This window comes from Nylanderia fulva, unplaced genomic scaffold (genome assembly GCF_048542155.1).
Source record: "Nylanderia fulva isolate GAGA-0341 unplaced genomic scaffold, ASM4854215v1 Scaffold42, whole genome shotgun sequence".
Classification (NCBI taxonomy): Eukaryota; Metazoa; Arthropoda; class Insecta; order Hymenoptera; family Formicidae; genus Nylanderia; species Nylanderia fulva.
In genome coordinates this window covers 1,702,903-1,718,953 of record NW_028190499.1, presented here as the reverse complement: position 1 = coordinate 1,718,953, position 16,051 = coordinate 1,702,903, and the positions used below count along the sequence as shown (strand labels likewise).

The 16,051-nt window shown below is 31.0% G+C and overlaps 1 protein-coding gene across 2 annotated transcripts; it reads right to left on the bottom strand.

The window, feature by feature from the left end:
* Positions 1 to 243: 243 nt before the first annotated feature.
* On the bottom strand, positions 244 to 15,846 carry gfzf (GST-containing FLYWCH zinc-finger protein). 2 transcript variants are annotated; one of them, XM_029305852.1, is made up of 6 exons: positions 15,741 to 15,846; positions 3,634 to 3,775; positions 3,499 to 3,557; positions 3,032 to 3,173; positions 2,839 to 2,956; positions 244 to 700 (listed from the first exon to the last, which is right to left on the bottom strand). In XM_029305852.1, the coding sequence occupies exons 2-6, from the start codon at positions 3,766 to 3,768 to the stop codon at positions 465 to 467; spliced, it is 690 nt and encodes a 229-aa protein (XP_029161685.1). In that variant the 5' UTR covers positions 3,769 to 3,775; positions 15,741 to 15,846; the 3' UTR covers positions 244 to 464. The 2 variants fall into 2 exon arrangements, with proteins under 2 accessions (XP_029161685.1, XP_085342444.1); XM_085486318.1 differs by lacking the exon at positions 15,741 to 15,846 and adding an exon at positions 5,272 to 5,465.
* Positions 15,847 to 16,051: the final 205 nt, after the last annotated feature.

Here is a 16,051-nt window from a genome sequence, read left to right as displayed (position 1 = left end):
GCAATAGCGGAAAAATCCGTGGTTTTCCTCATCTCCCTCGAAAATCATAGTGGATTTTCCGCACTAGTGAAGAAATTCGTGGTTTTTATCAATCTCCCTTTCCTCCTTTTTCGAGAATCCAAGAATTATTTAGGCGCGCGAATATTTTCAAAGCTCGGTTATCTTTAATTAATCACATTTATGGGACTAATTTTTACGGGATAGAATTGCATCCTCGAAACTATTGAAAGTTTATTGAAACTATTGATGTTCATTGAAAGTTTATTTAAAACATTTTTTCGTACAATGCTTAGTTTTCCAGATATTTTGCAGTTTCAAGTTAAAAAACTCAACCTGTATATATGTCGATAATAAAAATCTTAGTAAAAATATCCGCGTATTCATGTTCAATTTCTTCATAATAAAATATCACATATAAAAGGAAAAGTCGCCCGAAATATATATTTGCAATTACAACAATTCCTTCAGGCGCTCTTGCGCACCGGATGTATCGGATGATCCACGCTGGATAAATAGGGATGTTTCTCAAAGTGGCTGATCTCTCGCATTCCGCTCGCCGCGATTTCCCAAAGATCGGGGAACTTCCGTTTGAAATTTTCGTACCACTTTGCCACATAAGGCCACGCGTCCAATTTGAAGTCGATGGCCTCCAGACACATCGTCGCGGTTATCAGCGGAAAATCAGCGATCGTTAAGTCATCTATATATAAATAATATAAAGAAAAAATAAATATAATCTTTAATTTTGTTAAATTAATTTAAATGCAAGATAAATATACAATTTTAATTCTTTGTTTCCTTATAAAGGGGTAACTTTGTTTTGATGAAAAATTTTTTTTCAGATTTCTATACCAATGTGTTTAGAATGTTTCAAAACGTCGAAAAATCACATTTAAAAAAAATGGGTATGTATGTACAAATGTATGTGCACACCCACATTTGTATTTAGATTTTAAATATTTCAAAATTTATTTGACTTGCAGCGCTCTAATTTGGTATACAAGTAAAATTACACTTTTATTTACTGTAATTTCTAGAAAAATTCATAAAGTATTTCATTTTTTATAAAATTTTGAATTTTTTTAGAAATGTCCGTGATTGCTCTAACTTTCGCAAATTTTAAAATATCTTAATAAATTTTTTTATATAAATAGATCATCAAAGGATGGTAGGTATTAAATTTTTTTTTTATTCAGAATTAACGGGACAAACCCTTTGCTACATAAATAAGTAAGTAAACCTAAGTTAAGGGGATGCTGGAGAGAGTTTTTTTCCCTGTTTTATCGACAAAATGTGAGGCAAAGCTTAACTTGCACATTGATTGATCAAAATTTAATTTCACTCATTAAGATTCCTCTATCTCCCTTCTGAGGAAACAAAATTATTATCCTCTTTCAATATTATTGCTTCCTCATAAAGGAATCTTAATGAGTGAAATTATAATTGTGTGCACGAAAATGTAAGATGAGTTATTCTCGTTTACTAAGCTTCCAAATTGATATCTAAACATTCACTTATATTTTCTTTATCTAATGCCAAATATGGCCTGGTCTTATTTTGTATGTACAAGCTGCCAATAAAAAGAATAACCTAGCTATTTATACTTTGAGTATTTAAGCGTGTACGTGCGCGTATATGTAAATATCTACTTAAGCAAAACTCTTTTGGGCTTTGTTTATTAACGAATTAATTTTTTTCTGTCAGAAATAATCTAAGAGTATGTAACCCTACTTGTACTTTTTAAGACCATGCACAGGGATGATCATAATAAATTGTTAAATGAGTATTTAAGCATGAATGAGCGCGTATATGTAAATATCTACTTAAGGAAAACTCTTCCGGGATTTGCTTATTAATGAATAAACTTTTCTCTGTTAGAAATAATCTAAGAGTATGTAACCCTACTCGTACTTATTGGGACCAAACACAAAGATGATCGTAATAAATTGTTAAATGAGTTTTTAAGCATGTATATGAGCGCGTATATGTAAATATCTACTTATACAAAACTTCTCCGGGCTTTGTTTATTAACAAATAAATTTTCTTCTGTCAGAAATAATCTAAGTGTATGCAACTCTATTTGTATTTTTGGCACCAAACACAGGATCAACCGTAATAAATTGTTAAATGATGATCCTCTATGAGAAAGCCATAATTGAATTAATATGGCGAAGAAGCATATGTGCAAATTTTTCAATTAATTTTGCTCCTCGCATTGATAAATACGTAAAAGAAGAAATGAGAAGAAATTCATAATATATGCACTTTCCATTTTTTATTATCGCGGTTCTTTTTTTAATTTGTTGTTATAAAATATCACAAAAATTCTTTTCTTTTTTATACGATTTTCATAAATATTTTGTGTCATATTGTTATGACAATATTTCATTGCAATGCCATAATCTTACAAAAGCTGTCAAGCTTTGAATCTTACCGATTATATATTATTCGCAAAGAAGAAATTTATTGACTGAATTAGCAAGCTAATTCGTATATTTACATATTAATTTTTCGTTACAATAATAATAAGTACATCAAAGAAAAAATACGAAAAAAATCATATAATATGCATTTTCTATTTTCTATTATCATGGGTATTGTTTAATTCGTTATTTTAAAAATATCACGAAAATTCTCTCCTTTTTTAAATATTAATTTTTATAAATATTTCGTGTCATTGTTATGTCAATATTAATTATTCATCACTATTAGCTATTTCATTGCAATCTCATAATTATTTAATAAAAGCTGTTAAACTTTCGAATCTTATTTTATTGTTTGCGAAGAAATAATTTATTGATAGAATTTTAACAAAATAATACATATTATATACTCACTGCCTGCCGCCAATTCGAAATTTTCGCGTTGCAAATACGTATTGAAAATATCTAGAGCAATTTTCATTTTCTTCAGACCCAAATGCGTGCGTTGATAATCGTAGAATATCGGAGCCATCTGCAACATGCATAATTACAAATAAATATTCTCGATAAAAAAAATACGAGAAAAGTCAATTAAAATTGCACTTACAACGTATTCGGCAATATTACGATAATAGAGCGCCAAATTGAAACATAAACGATGATTGACAATCGCTCGCAATTTCGGTTCCTTCGGATACAGTTTTCCATTCGTATCATATCGATCGGCCAGATATTGCAAAATAGCGTTGCTACATAAATTGCGATATAAATTAAAGAACTTATAAATAATCTGTAACATACACATCTTTTGATTTATCCTTCACAGCGTGAATTGCATCTGCATAAATTTATACGCTTGCGAGAAACATCATCTAGGTATTGTATAAATAACAGACCTTTTTCTTACAAAAAAACCTCGCAAAAATTCTGCTTTTCAAACTTTATACACATATATTTAATCACACTCTTATTGTTAAATGTTTTCTTAATTATAAGGAAAAAATTAATTTTTCTTCAATTTTTTGAAATCATAAAAATCGCAAATAGTAAATACATTTTGGGTAACTTTTTCACCTTTCTCCTATTATAAGATCATCATCAATCAGAGTAGGTATCTCCTTTTGTGGATTTAACTGCAAAAATGATCGATGTAGTTTAATATTCTTTCAATGCGTTGTTTATTTATATACGATTTTTTTAAAGAAATACCTTCTCGTACTCTTGAGTCATATGTTCGCCTTTTGCAAAATCCATATCTATCAATTCGTACTTGATATTCAAAGCTTTCAACAGTTGACGACACGCGAGAGATGGTGGACCATCCGAAACGGAATATAGCTTCATTTTGTATCTGTATCAGGAAGATGCAAATATAAACAAAAATCTTGTTATGCAAATATACAAAATTATATGTACTAAATCTGAATAAATTAATAAACTACGAGTTCAAATAATTTAATGCTATTGTAATATTTAATTTTTTTTTAAATGTTCAAAAAATTTATAAAAATAAAAACTTATTTAGAAATTGCGTTCTTTTCTTATATGAACTCTAGAACAACATACGCGCGCTATATGATTTTTTTTTATTAAAAAGATTGATATTTAAAAAAAGTTTATTAAAATTTTAAAATATAATAATAAATTTAAAAAATTAATAATATATGTTTTAAAAATAATATATAATTATTTGAACTCTTAACATTTCTTGACAGTTATCAGCTGATTTCTGTCAAAAAATATTATTTGCGTCAAAGATATATTATAACAATTATTTCATATTAAATTAGCAACTTGACGCTTTAATCAACCAATTTCGTCAAGAAATATTAATAAAGAGTTAATTTGTTAATTAAATTATAAAATAATAATATGTTAAAAAAATTAAAATAGTATAATAACATGTTATATATATTATATATCTTATTCTCGATTAATATATTTTGAGAGAAATCAGCTGATAACTGTCAAAAATATTAATCCAATTTAAAGTATATTATTTAAAACGTATTATTTTTACTTGTGTAACATATTATTAATATGATAATTTAATTAGCAAATATATATATGCACCTTAAATAGCTGTTTTTTTTTAAATTGTAATTAAATGTTAATTAATTTACTAATTAAATTTTAAAATATTAATTTATTAAAATAATTATATAGTAATATGTTCTAAATAATATGTATTAAAGAGAATACATTTTTAAATGTATATATATATATATATATATATATATATATATATATATAAATGATAATCCTTAACAGTCGCCAGTAATAAATATGAAAATCTCTCCTCCAATTTTAAAGTCGACCAGACTGGCAATAATTTATTTAAAAAATTTTGGTTAAATTACAACGTTTCGGCTGTCATTGCAGCCCTTTTCAAGTAATCTATGAACAATTATATACATATAAATATACTCTTAATGCGCTTAATCATACAAATAATTATAAATTTACAAAAATATATATGTTTACGTACCAGATTAATACAATAAATCAAATTTACAGCAAACCCCCGACAAAATTAACCATTGTTTTGTTGAACAATGTGTAACAGACAGAAGTGAGCCCGAAAAAATAGATGTTGACTGTTAGCAGAAAACTTAGTCACTAACGCGTTGAGAAAATAGAAAACCAGAGTACTGTGTCTTTCGCAATTTTTTAAAAAGTCAATACAAAGTCAAATAAATAAATAAATAAATAAATAAATATGTAACATATGACAATATAATATATTAAATAGCTTCAAGAACGCGATCATAAATCCCACTGTTATTTCAGATATGTTGATGACATTTTTTCAATTATTCCGAAATGTAAAGTGGAGGATATGCTTACGATTTTCAATAGCTTTCACACTCGACTAAGGTTTACGTTTGAATTGGAGAACAATTGTTCCTTAAGTTTTTTAGACACAAACGTTATACGAGTTAATGGCAAATTGACGACTGACTGGTTCCGTAAGCCTACGTTTTCAGGCCGTTATATAAATTTTCTTTCGAACCATCCGATGCGTTATAAAATTAGTGTGATCACAAGCCTCGTGGACAGGGCTATTTTACTCGCGGACCCTATGTTTCACGAGAAAAACATCATCTTAGTCAAACGAATTCTTCGTAACAATTGTTACCCGTCAACAGTCATAAACAAAATTATTAACAAGAGACTTAGGGCGATTAAATTTGGCGGTAATTTTGGTGCGTCTAATCGAGATAAATTTGATACACGAAATGCTATAGCGTTGCCGTATATTAGAGGTTTGAGCGAAAATATTACTCGTTGCATAAACAAAAATGGAATCGGTGTATTATATACCGTTCCTAAAAAAATTAGACACATTGATAAAAAGAGGAAAAGATAGTATTGACAACTTAAAAAGAACCGATGTCGTTTATAAGATTGAATGCGCGAACTGTGACTCTACATATATTGGACAAACAAAGCGACATTTAGAAACACGTATTAAGGAACATAAAAATAACATCAAAAAAGACACGACATCACACTCAGTTGTTAGTTTGCATCGGACTTGCAACGATCATGAGTTCCGTTGGGATTCTCCTGTGATTCTGCATCAAGAAAAACAAACCAGAAAAAGAGAAATAGCAGAAATGTTCTATATAAAAAACCAAAGAAAGAGCATTAATTTACAAAAAGATACGGAGAATTTCAGTGGGATTTATGATCGCGTTCTTGAAGCTATTTAATATATTATATTGTCATATGTTACATATTTATTTATTTATTTATTTATTTATTTGACTTTGTATTGACTTTTTAAAAAATTGCGAAAGACACAGTACTCTGGTTTTCTATTTTCTCAACGCGTTAGTGACTAAGTTTTCTGCTAACAGTCAACATCTATTTTTTCGGGCTCACTTCTGTCTGTTACACATTGTTCAACAAAACAATGGTTAATTTTGTCGGGGGTTTGCTGTAAATTTGATTTATTGTATTAATCTGGTACGTAAACATATATATTTTTGTAAATTTATAATTATTTGTATGATTAAGCGCATTAAGAGTATATTTATATGTATATAATTGTTCATAGATTACTTGAAAAGGGCTGCAATGACAGCCGAAACGTTGTAATTTAACTAAAAATTTTTTAAATAAATTATTGCCAGTCTGGTCGACTTTAAAATTGGAGGAGAGATTTTCATATTTATTACTGGCGACTGTTAAGGATTATCATTTATTTTATTACACCAAGACCTTACTATGGTGGTTATACAAAGAGGCTATTTTAATTATATGGCGGAGAAATTTAGTAGGCAAATGTCCTTGATGCTTAAATCGTGGATCAAGACTAAGAAGAACATTTGCAAAACATACCAACAGCTGATCTTTTTACTACGTTGCAGACGGATGGATATTTCACCTCCGCATATAAACAACGGTATAGCAATTAAATCAAATGTTTTCCAGAGCAGAAATGTCACACGTAAATGGCTATATTTCCAGCATCGTAACAAAATCGTGTTATTAAACTTAGAGATAGAAGATATCAACTGCAAATTGGGTGTCTTGCGTGCCAATTTGAATCAGATAGAAAAACGATTGTATAATAATTTACCGTATGATTTTGTCCTCGGATTTGTGGATTATAATAAGCATATTCTCTACAAATATAATAATAAAGAAAAGTGGCGTTTAAGAAAGAAATTCGATTACATTTGTCGGAAGTATTATGGGGTTCGAAATCCATTGACAAAAATAGATTACAGCAAATGGATTGTTAACATTAGTAATTATCGCGTTCCGGATTCAGTTATGAATTTTTTGAGTTTGGGCGACAAGTTCGGCGTGCCCATTTTTAGAAATAATAAAAATGATAGGAAAATCTCGGTTTTGGAAAACATAAAAAACATAGAAGCAAATTATAGAAAGTTTCCTAAGGATAACATCGACAATGTGAGATTTTCAGTAGCGAGCTCAGTACACAAATTTTTAAGTAAACAAAAGCATGTGAGTCATATTGATAGTTACATTTTGAATAGATATGCTTATAGTTCAAAATTTTTGAAATCAAATAGTAACATTTTCGTAACAAAAGCAGATAAGGGCCAGGTCACAGTATTGATGAATCGGACTGACTATGTGGGTAAAATGAATTGTTTACTGAAAGATGTTTCCACCTATAAATCACTTAATAAAAATCCATTAAACGCTCTCAACGCAAAGATCACGACCTTATTAAAATCTTGGTTGGATAATGGACTCATAGATGATTCGGTTTACAAACAATTGAGATGTACTAATGGCAATTTGCCTCGTGCTTATGGTTTACCTAAGATCCATAAAGTAGGTTACCCTCTTCGTATCATAATTTCAACGTTAGGAAGTCCGGTTTATTACATTGCATCTTATTTAAGTGAGATTTTGCAAAATGCAGTCAATAAACCTCGATCTCACATTAAGGATAGTTGGTCCTTTGTTGAAATTATTAAGGATAAAAACATTGATGACGATCATGTCATGATTTCGTTGGATGTGACTTCGCTTTTTACTAACACACCGTGGGAATTAATAAAAGCAGCAATAGAAAATCGTTGGGATGATATCTCACAATTTACTTCATTTAACATGGCACAGTTTTTACATGCTATTGACACGGTTATGCGCTCGACTAGTTTTGTTTTTGATGGAAAATTTTACGAGCAGGTTTTCGGTTCGCCTATGGGGTCTCCTTTGTCTCCAATTTTGTCTGATATGGTTATGGACGATTTGGAATCATATTGTTTGCGTCAATTGGATTTTGAGCCCTATTGTTATTTCAGATATGTTGATGACATTTTTTCAATTATTCCGAAATGTAAAGTGGAGGATATGCTTACGATTTTTAATAGCTTTCACACTCGACTAAGGTTTACGTTTGAATTGGAGAACAATTGTTCCTTAAGTTTTTTAGACACAAACGTTATACGAGTTAATGGCAAATTGACGACTGACTGGTTCCGTAAGCCTACGTTTTCAGGCCGTTATATAAATTTTCTTTCGAACCATCCGATGCGTTATAAAATTAGTGTGATCACAAGCCTCGTGGACAGGGCTATTTTACTCGCGGACCCTATGTTTCACGAGAAAAACATCATCTTAGTCAAACGAATTCTTCGTAACAATTGTTACCCGTCAACAGTCATAAACAAAATTATTAACAGGAGACTTAGGGCGATTAAATTTGGCGGTAATTTTGGTGCGTCTAATCGAGATAAATTTGATACACGAAATGCTATAGCGTTGCCGTATATTAGAGGTTTGAGCGAAAATATTACTCGTTGCATAAACAAAAATGGAATCGGTGTATTATATACCGTTCCTAAAAAATTAGACACATTGATAAAAAGAGGAAAAGATAGTATTGACAACTTAAAAAGAACCGATGTCGTTTATAAGATCGAATGCGCGAACTGTGACTCTACATATATTGGACAAACAAAGCGACATTTAGAAACACGTATTAAGGAACATAAAAATAACATCAAAAAAGACACGACATCACACTCAGTTGTTAGTTTGCATCGGACTTGCAACGATCATGAGTTCCGTTGGGATTCTCCTGTGATTCTGCATCAAGAAAAACAAACCAGAAAAAGAGAAATAGCAGAAATGTTCTATATAAAAAACCAAAGAAAGAGCATTAATTTACAAAAAGATACGGAGAATTTCAGTGGGATTTATGATCGCGTTCTTGAAGCTATTTAATATATTATATTGTCATATGTTACATATTTATTTATTTATTTATTTATTTATTTGACTTTGTATTGACTTTTTAAAAATTGCGAAAGACACAGTACTCTGGTTTTCTATTTTCTCAACGCGTTAGTGACTAAGTTTTCTGCTAACAGTCAACATCTATTTTTTCGTGCTCACTTCTGTCTGTTACACATTGTTCAACAAAACAATGGTTAATTTTGTCGGGGGTTTGCTGTAAATTTGATTTATTGTATTAATCTGGTACGTAAACATATATATTTTTGTAAATTTATAATTATTTGTATGATTAAGCGCATTAAGAGTATATTTATATGTATATAATTGTTCATAGATTACTTGAAAAGGGCTGCAATGACAGCCGAAACGTTGTAATTTAACTAAAAATTTTTTAAATAAATTATTGCCAGTCTGGTCGACTTTAAAATTGGAGGAGAGATTTTCATATTTATTACTGGCGACTGTTAAGGATTATCATTTATTTTATTACACCAAGACCTTACTATGGTGGTTATACAAAGAGGCTATTTTAATTATATGGCGGAGAAATTTAGTAGGCAAATGTCCTTGATGCTTAAATCGTGGATCAAGACTAAGAAGAACATTTGCAAAACATACCAACAGCTGATCTTTTTACTACGTTGCAGACGGATGGATATTTCACCTCCGCATATAAACAACGGTATAGCAATTAAATCAAATGTTTTCCAGAGCATAAATGTCACACGTAAATGGCTATATTTCCAGCATCGTAACAAAATCGTGTTATTAAACTTAGAGATAGAAGATATCAACTGCAAATTGCGTGTCTTGCGTGCCAATTTGAATCAGATAGAGAAACGATTGTATAATAATTTACCGTATGATTTTGTCCTCGGATTTGTGGATTATAATAAGCATATTCTCTACAAATATAATAATAAAGAAAAGTGGCGTTTAAGAAAGAAATTCGATTACATTTGTCGGAAGTATTATGGGGTTCGAAATCCATTGACAAAAATAGATTACAGCAAATGGATTGTTAACATTAGTAATTATCGCGTTCCGGATTCAGTTATGAATTTTTTGAGTTTGGGCGACAAGTTCGGCGTGCCCATTTTTAGAAATAATAAAAATGATAGGAAAATCTCGGTTTTGGAAAACATAAAAAACATAGAAGCAAATTATAGAAAGTTTCCTAAGGATAACATCGACAATGTGAGATTTTCAGTAGCGAGCTCAGTACACAAATTTTTAAGTAAACAAAAGCATGTGAGTCATATTGATAGTTACATTTTGAATAGATATGCTTATAGTTCAAAATTTTTGAAATCAAATAGTAACATTTTCGTAACAAAAGCAGATAAGGGCCAGGTCACAGTATTGATGAATCGGACTGACTATGTGGGTAAAATGAATTGTTTACTGAAAGATGTTTCCACCTATAAATCACTTAATAAAAATCCATTAAACGCTCTCAACGCAAAGATCACGACCTTATTAAAATCTTGGTTGGATAATGGACTCATAGATGATTCGGTTTACAAACAATTGAGATGTACTAATGGCAATTTGCCTCGTGCTTATGGTTTACCTAAGATCCATAAAGTAGGTTACCCTCTTCGTATCATAATTTCAACGTTAGGAAGTCCGGTTTATTACATTGCATCTTATTTAAGTGAGATTTTGCAAAATGCAGTCAATAAACCTCGATCTCACATTAAGGATAGATTGGTCCTTTGTTGAAATTATTAAGGATAAAAACATTGATGACGATCATGTCATGATTTCGTTGGATGTGACTTCGCTTTTTACTAACACACCGTGGGAATTAATAAAAGCAGCAATAGAAAATCGTTGGGATGATATCTCACAATTTACTTCATTTAACATGGCACAGTTTTTACATGCTATTGACACGGTTATGCGCTCGACTAGTTTTGTTTTTGATGGAAAATTTTACGAGCAGGTTTTCGGTTCGCCTATGGGGTCTCCTTTGTCTCCAATTTTGTCTGATATGGTTATGGACGATTTGGAATCATATTGTTTGCGTCAATTGGATTTTGAGCCCTATTGTTATTTCAGATATGTTGATGACATTTTTTCAATTATTCCGAAATGTAAAGTGGAGGATATGCTTACGATTTTCAATAGCTTTCACACTCGACTAAGGTTTACGTTTGAATTGGAGAACAATTGTTCCTTAAGTTTTTTAGACACAAACGTTATACGAGTTAATGGCAAATTGACGACTGACTGGTTCCGTAAGCCTACGTTTTCAGGCCGTTATATAAATTTTCTTTCGAACCATCCGATGCGTTATAAAATTAGTGTGATCACAAGCCTCGTGGACAGGGCTATTTTACTCGCGGACCCTATGTTTCACGAGAAAAACATCATCTTAGTCAAACGAATTTTTCGTAACAATTGTTACCCGTCAACAGTCATAAACAAAATTATTAACAAGAGACTTAGGGCGATTAAATTTGGCGGTAATTTTGGTGCGTCTAATCGAGATAAATTTGATACACGAAATGCTATAGCGTTGCCGTATATTAGAGGTTTGAGCGAAAATATTACTCGTTGCATAAACAAAAATGGAATCGGTGTATTATATACCGTTCCTAAAAAATTAGACACATTGATAAAAAGAGGAAAAGATAGTATTGACAACTTAAAAAGAACCGATGTCGTTTATAAGATTGAATGCGCGAACTGTGACTCTACATATATTGGACAAACAAAGCGACATTTAGAAACACGTATTAAGGAACATAAAAATAACATCAAAAAAGACACGACATCACACTCAGTTGTTAGTTTGCATCGGACTTGCAACGATCATGAGTTCCGTTGGGATTCTCCTGTGATTCTGCATCAAGAAAAACAAACCAGAAAAAGAGAAATAGCAGAAATGTTCTATATAAAAAACCAAAGAAAGAGCATTAATTTACAAAAAGATACGGAGAATTTCAGTGGGATTTATGATCGCGTTCTTGAAGCTATTTAATATATTATATTGTCATATGTTACATATTTATTTATTTATTTATTTATTTATTTGACTTTGTATTGACTTTTTAAAAATTGCGAAAGACACAGTACTCTGGTTTTCTATTTTCTCAACGCGTTAGTGACTAAGTTTTCTGCTAACAGTCAACATCTATTTTTTCGGGCTCACTTCTGTCTGTTACACATTGTTCAACAAAACAATGGTTAATTTTGTCGGGGGTTTGCTGTAAATTTGATTTATTGTATTAATCTGGTACGTAAACATATATATTTTTGTAAATTTATAATTATTTGTATGATTAAGCGCATTAAGAGTATATTTATATGTATATAATTGTTCATAGATTACTTGAAAAGGGCTGCAATGACAGCCGAAACGTTGTAATTTAACCAAAATTTTTTAAATAAATTATTGCCAGTCTGGTCGACTTTAAAATTGGAGGAGAGATTTTCATATTTATTACTGGCGACTGTTAAGGATTATCATTTATTTTATTACACCAAGACCTTACTATGGTGGTTATACAAAGAGGCTATTTTAATTATATGGCGGAGAAATTTAGTAGGCAAATGTCCTTGATGCTTAAATCGTGGATCAAGACTAAGAAGAACATTTGCAAAACATACCAACAGCTGATCTTTTTACTACGTTGCAGACGGATGGATATTTCACCTCCGCATATAAACAACGGTATAGCAATTAAATCAAATGTTTTCCAGAGCAGAAATGTCACACGTAAATGGCTATATTTCCAGCATCGTAACAAAATCGTGTTATTAAACTTAGAGATAGAAGATATCAACTGCAAATTGCGTGTCTTGCGTGCCAATTTGAATCAGATAGAGAAACGATTGTATAATAATTTACCGTATGATTTTGTCCTCGGATTTGTGGATTATAATAAGCATATTCTCTACAAATATAATAATAAAGAAAAGTGGCGTTTAAGAAAGAAATTCGATTACATTTGTCGGAAGTATTATGGGGTTCGAAATCCATTGACAAAAATAGATTACAGCAAATGGATTGTTAACATTAGTAATTATCGCGTTCCGGATTCAGTTATGAATTTTTTGAGTTTGGGCGACAAGTTCGGCGTGCCCATTTTTAGAAATAATAAAAATGATAGGAAAATCTCGGTTTTGGAAAACATAAAAAACATAGAAGCAAATTATAGAAAGTTTCCTAAGGATAACATCGACAATGTGAGATTTTCAGTAGCGAGCTCAGTACACAAATTTTTAAGTAAACAAAAGCATGTGAGTCATATTGATAGTTACATTTTGAATAGATATGCTTATAGTTCAAAATTTTTGAAATCAAATAGTAACATTTTCGTAACAAAAGCAGATAAGGGCCAGGTCACAGTATTGATGAATCGGACTGACTATGTGGGTAAAATGAATTGTTTACTGAAAGATGTTTCCACCTATAAATCACTTAATAAAAATCCATTAAACGCTCTCAACGCAAAGATCACGACCTTATTAAAATCTTGGTTGGATAATGGACTCATAGATGATTCGGTTTACAAACAATTGAGATGTACTAATGGCAATTTGCCTCGTGCTTATGGTTTACCTAAGATCCATAAAGTAGGTTACCCTCTTCGTATCATAATTTCAACGTTAGGAAGTCCGGTTTATTACATTGCATCTTATTTAAGTGAGATTTTGCAAAATGCAGTCAATAAACCTCGATCTCACATTAAGGATAGTTGGTCCTTTGTTGAAATTATTAAGGATAAAAACATTGATGACGATCATGTCATGATTTCGTTGGATGTGACTTCGCTTTTTACAAACACACCGTGGGAATTAATAAAAGCAGCAATAGAAAATCGTTGGGATGATATCTCACAATTTACTTCATTTAACATGGCACAGTTTTTACATGCTATTGACACGGTTATGCGCTCGACTAGTTTTGTTTTTGATGGAAAATTTTACGAGCAGGTTTTCGGTTCGCCTATGGGGTCTCCTTTGTCTCCAATTTTGTCTGATATGGTTATGGACGATTTGGAATCATATTGTTTGCGTCAATTGGATTTTGAGCCCTATTGTTATTTCAGATATGTTGATGACATTTTTTCAATTATTCCGAAATGTAAAGTGGAGGATATGCTTACGATTTTCAATAGCTTTCACACTCGACTAAGGTTTACGTTTGAATTGGAGAACAATTGTTCCTTAAGTTTTTTAGACACAAACGTTATACGAGTTAATGGCAAATTGACGACTGACTGGTTCCGTAAGCCTACGTTTTCAGGCCGTTATATAAATTTTCTTTCGAACCATCCGATGCGTTATAAAATTAGTGTGATCACAAGCCTCGTGGACAGGGCTATTTTACTCGCGGACCCTATGTTTCACGAGAAAAACATCATCTTAGTCAAACGAATTCTTCGTAACAATTGTTACCCGTCAACAGTCATAAACAAAATTATTAACAAGAGACTTAGGGCGATTAAATTTGGCGGTAATTTTGGTGCGTCTAATCGAGATAAATTTGATACACGAAATGCTATAGCGTTGCCGTATATTAGAGGTTTGAGCGAAAATATTACTCGTTGCATAAACAAAAATGGAATCGGTGTATTATATACCGTTCCTAAAAAATTAGACACATTGATAAAAAGAGGAAAAGATAGTATTGACAACTTAAAAAGAACCGATGTCGTTTATAAGATTGAATGCGCGAACTGTGACTCTACATATATTGGACAAACAAAGCGACATTTAGAAACACGTATTAAGGAACATAAAAATAACATCAAAAAAGACACGACATCACACTCAGTTGTTAGTTTGCATCGGACTTGCAACGATCATGAGTTCCGTTGGGATTCTCCTGTGATTCTGCATCAAGAAAAACAAACCAGAAAAAGAGAAATAGCAGAAATGTTCTATATAAAAAACCAAAGAAAGAGCATTAATTTACAAAAAGATACGGAGAATTTCAGTGGGATTTATGATCGCGTTCTTGAAGCTATTTAATATATTATATTGTCATATGTTACATATTTATTTATTTATTTATTTATTTATTTGACTTTGTATTGACTTTTTAAAAAATTGCGAAAGACACAGTACTCTGGTTTTCTATTTTCTCAACGCGTTAGTGACTAAGTTTTCTGCTAACAGTCAACATCTATTTTTTCGGGCTCACTTCTGTCTGTTACACATTGTTCAACAAAACAATGGTTAATTTTGTCGGGGGTTTGCTGTAAATTTGATTTATTGTATTAATCTGGTACGTAAACATATATATTTTTGTAAATTTATAATTATTTGTATGATTAAGCGCATTAAGAGTATATTTATATGTATATAATTGTTCATAGATTACTTGAAAAGGGCTGCAATGACAGCCGAAACGTTGTAATTTAACCAAAATTTTTTAAATAAATTATTGCCAGTCTGGTCGACTTTAAAATTGGAGGAGAGATTTTCATATATATATATCTTATAAATCCGCGATATTTTTGAATGATTAAGATCTACACACGTTACTATATAAACAAATTTATTTAATAATTAATACGTAATTATTTAATAATAAGTAAAATGTTATTTATATTATTCAATGTACTTACATTATTTATTGAAGCACAAAATATACGTGATTGCTGCGACTGAAATGTAAAAGACACTGACACATGAGACCAAGTCTGCCTTTCACTGCTTGTTCAAGGCTTACCATATAACCATAGACTTATATAAGTATATGTTATCAGAGCCGGCATTAGGGTGTGGCGAACGAGGCACTTGTCTCATGTAAAAAATTTGAAGGACCGCAAAAATGGCAATAAAAATTTCTATATATTTTAAAGTTGAATTGATAGAGACGCCCGTACTAGAATATAGGAAGATCCAGGTTCGAACCTTGATTGGGGTGATATTTTTC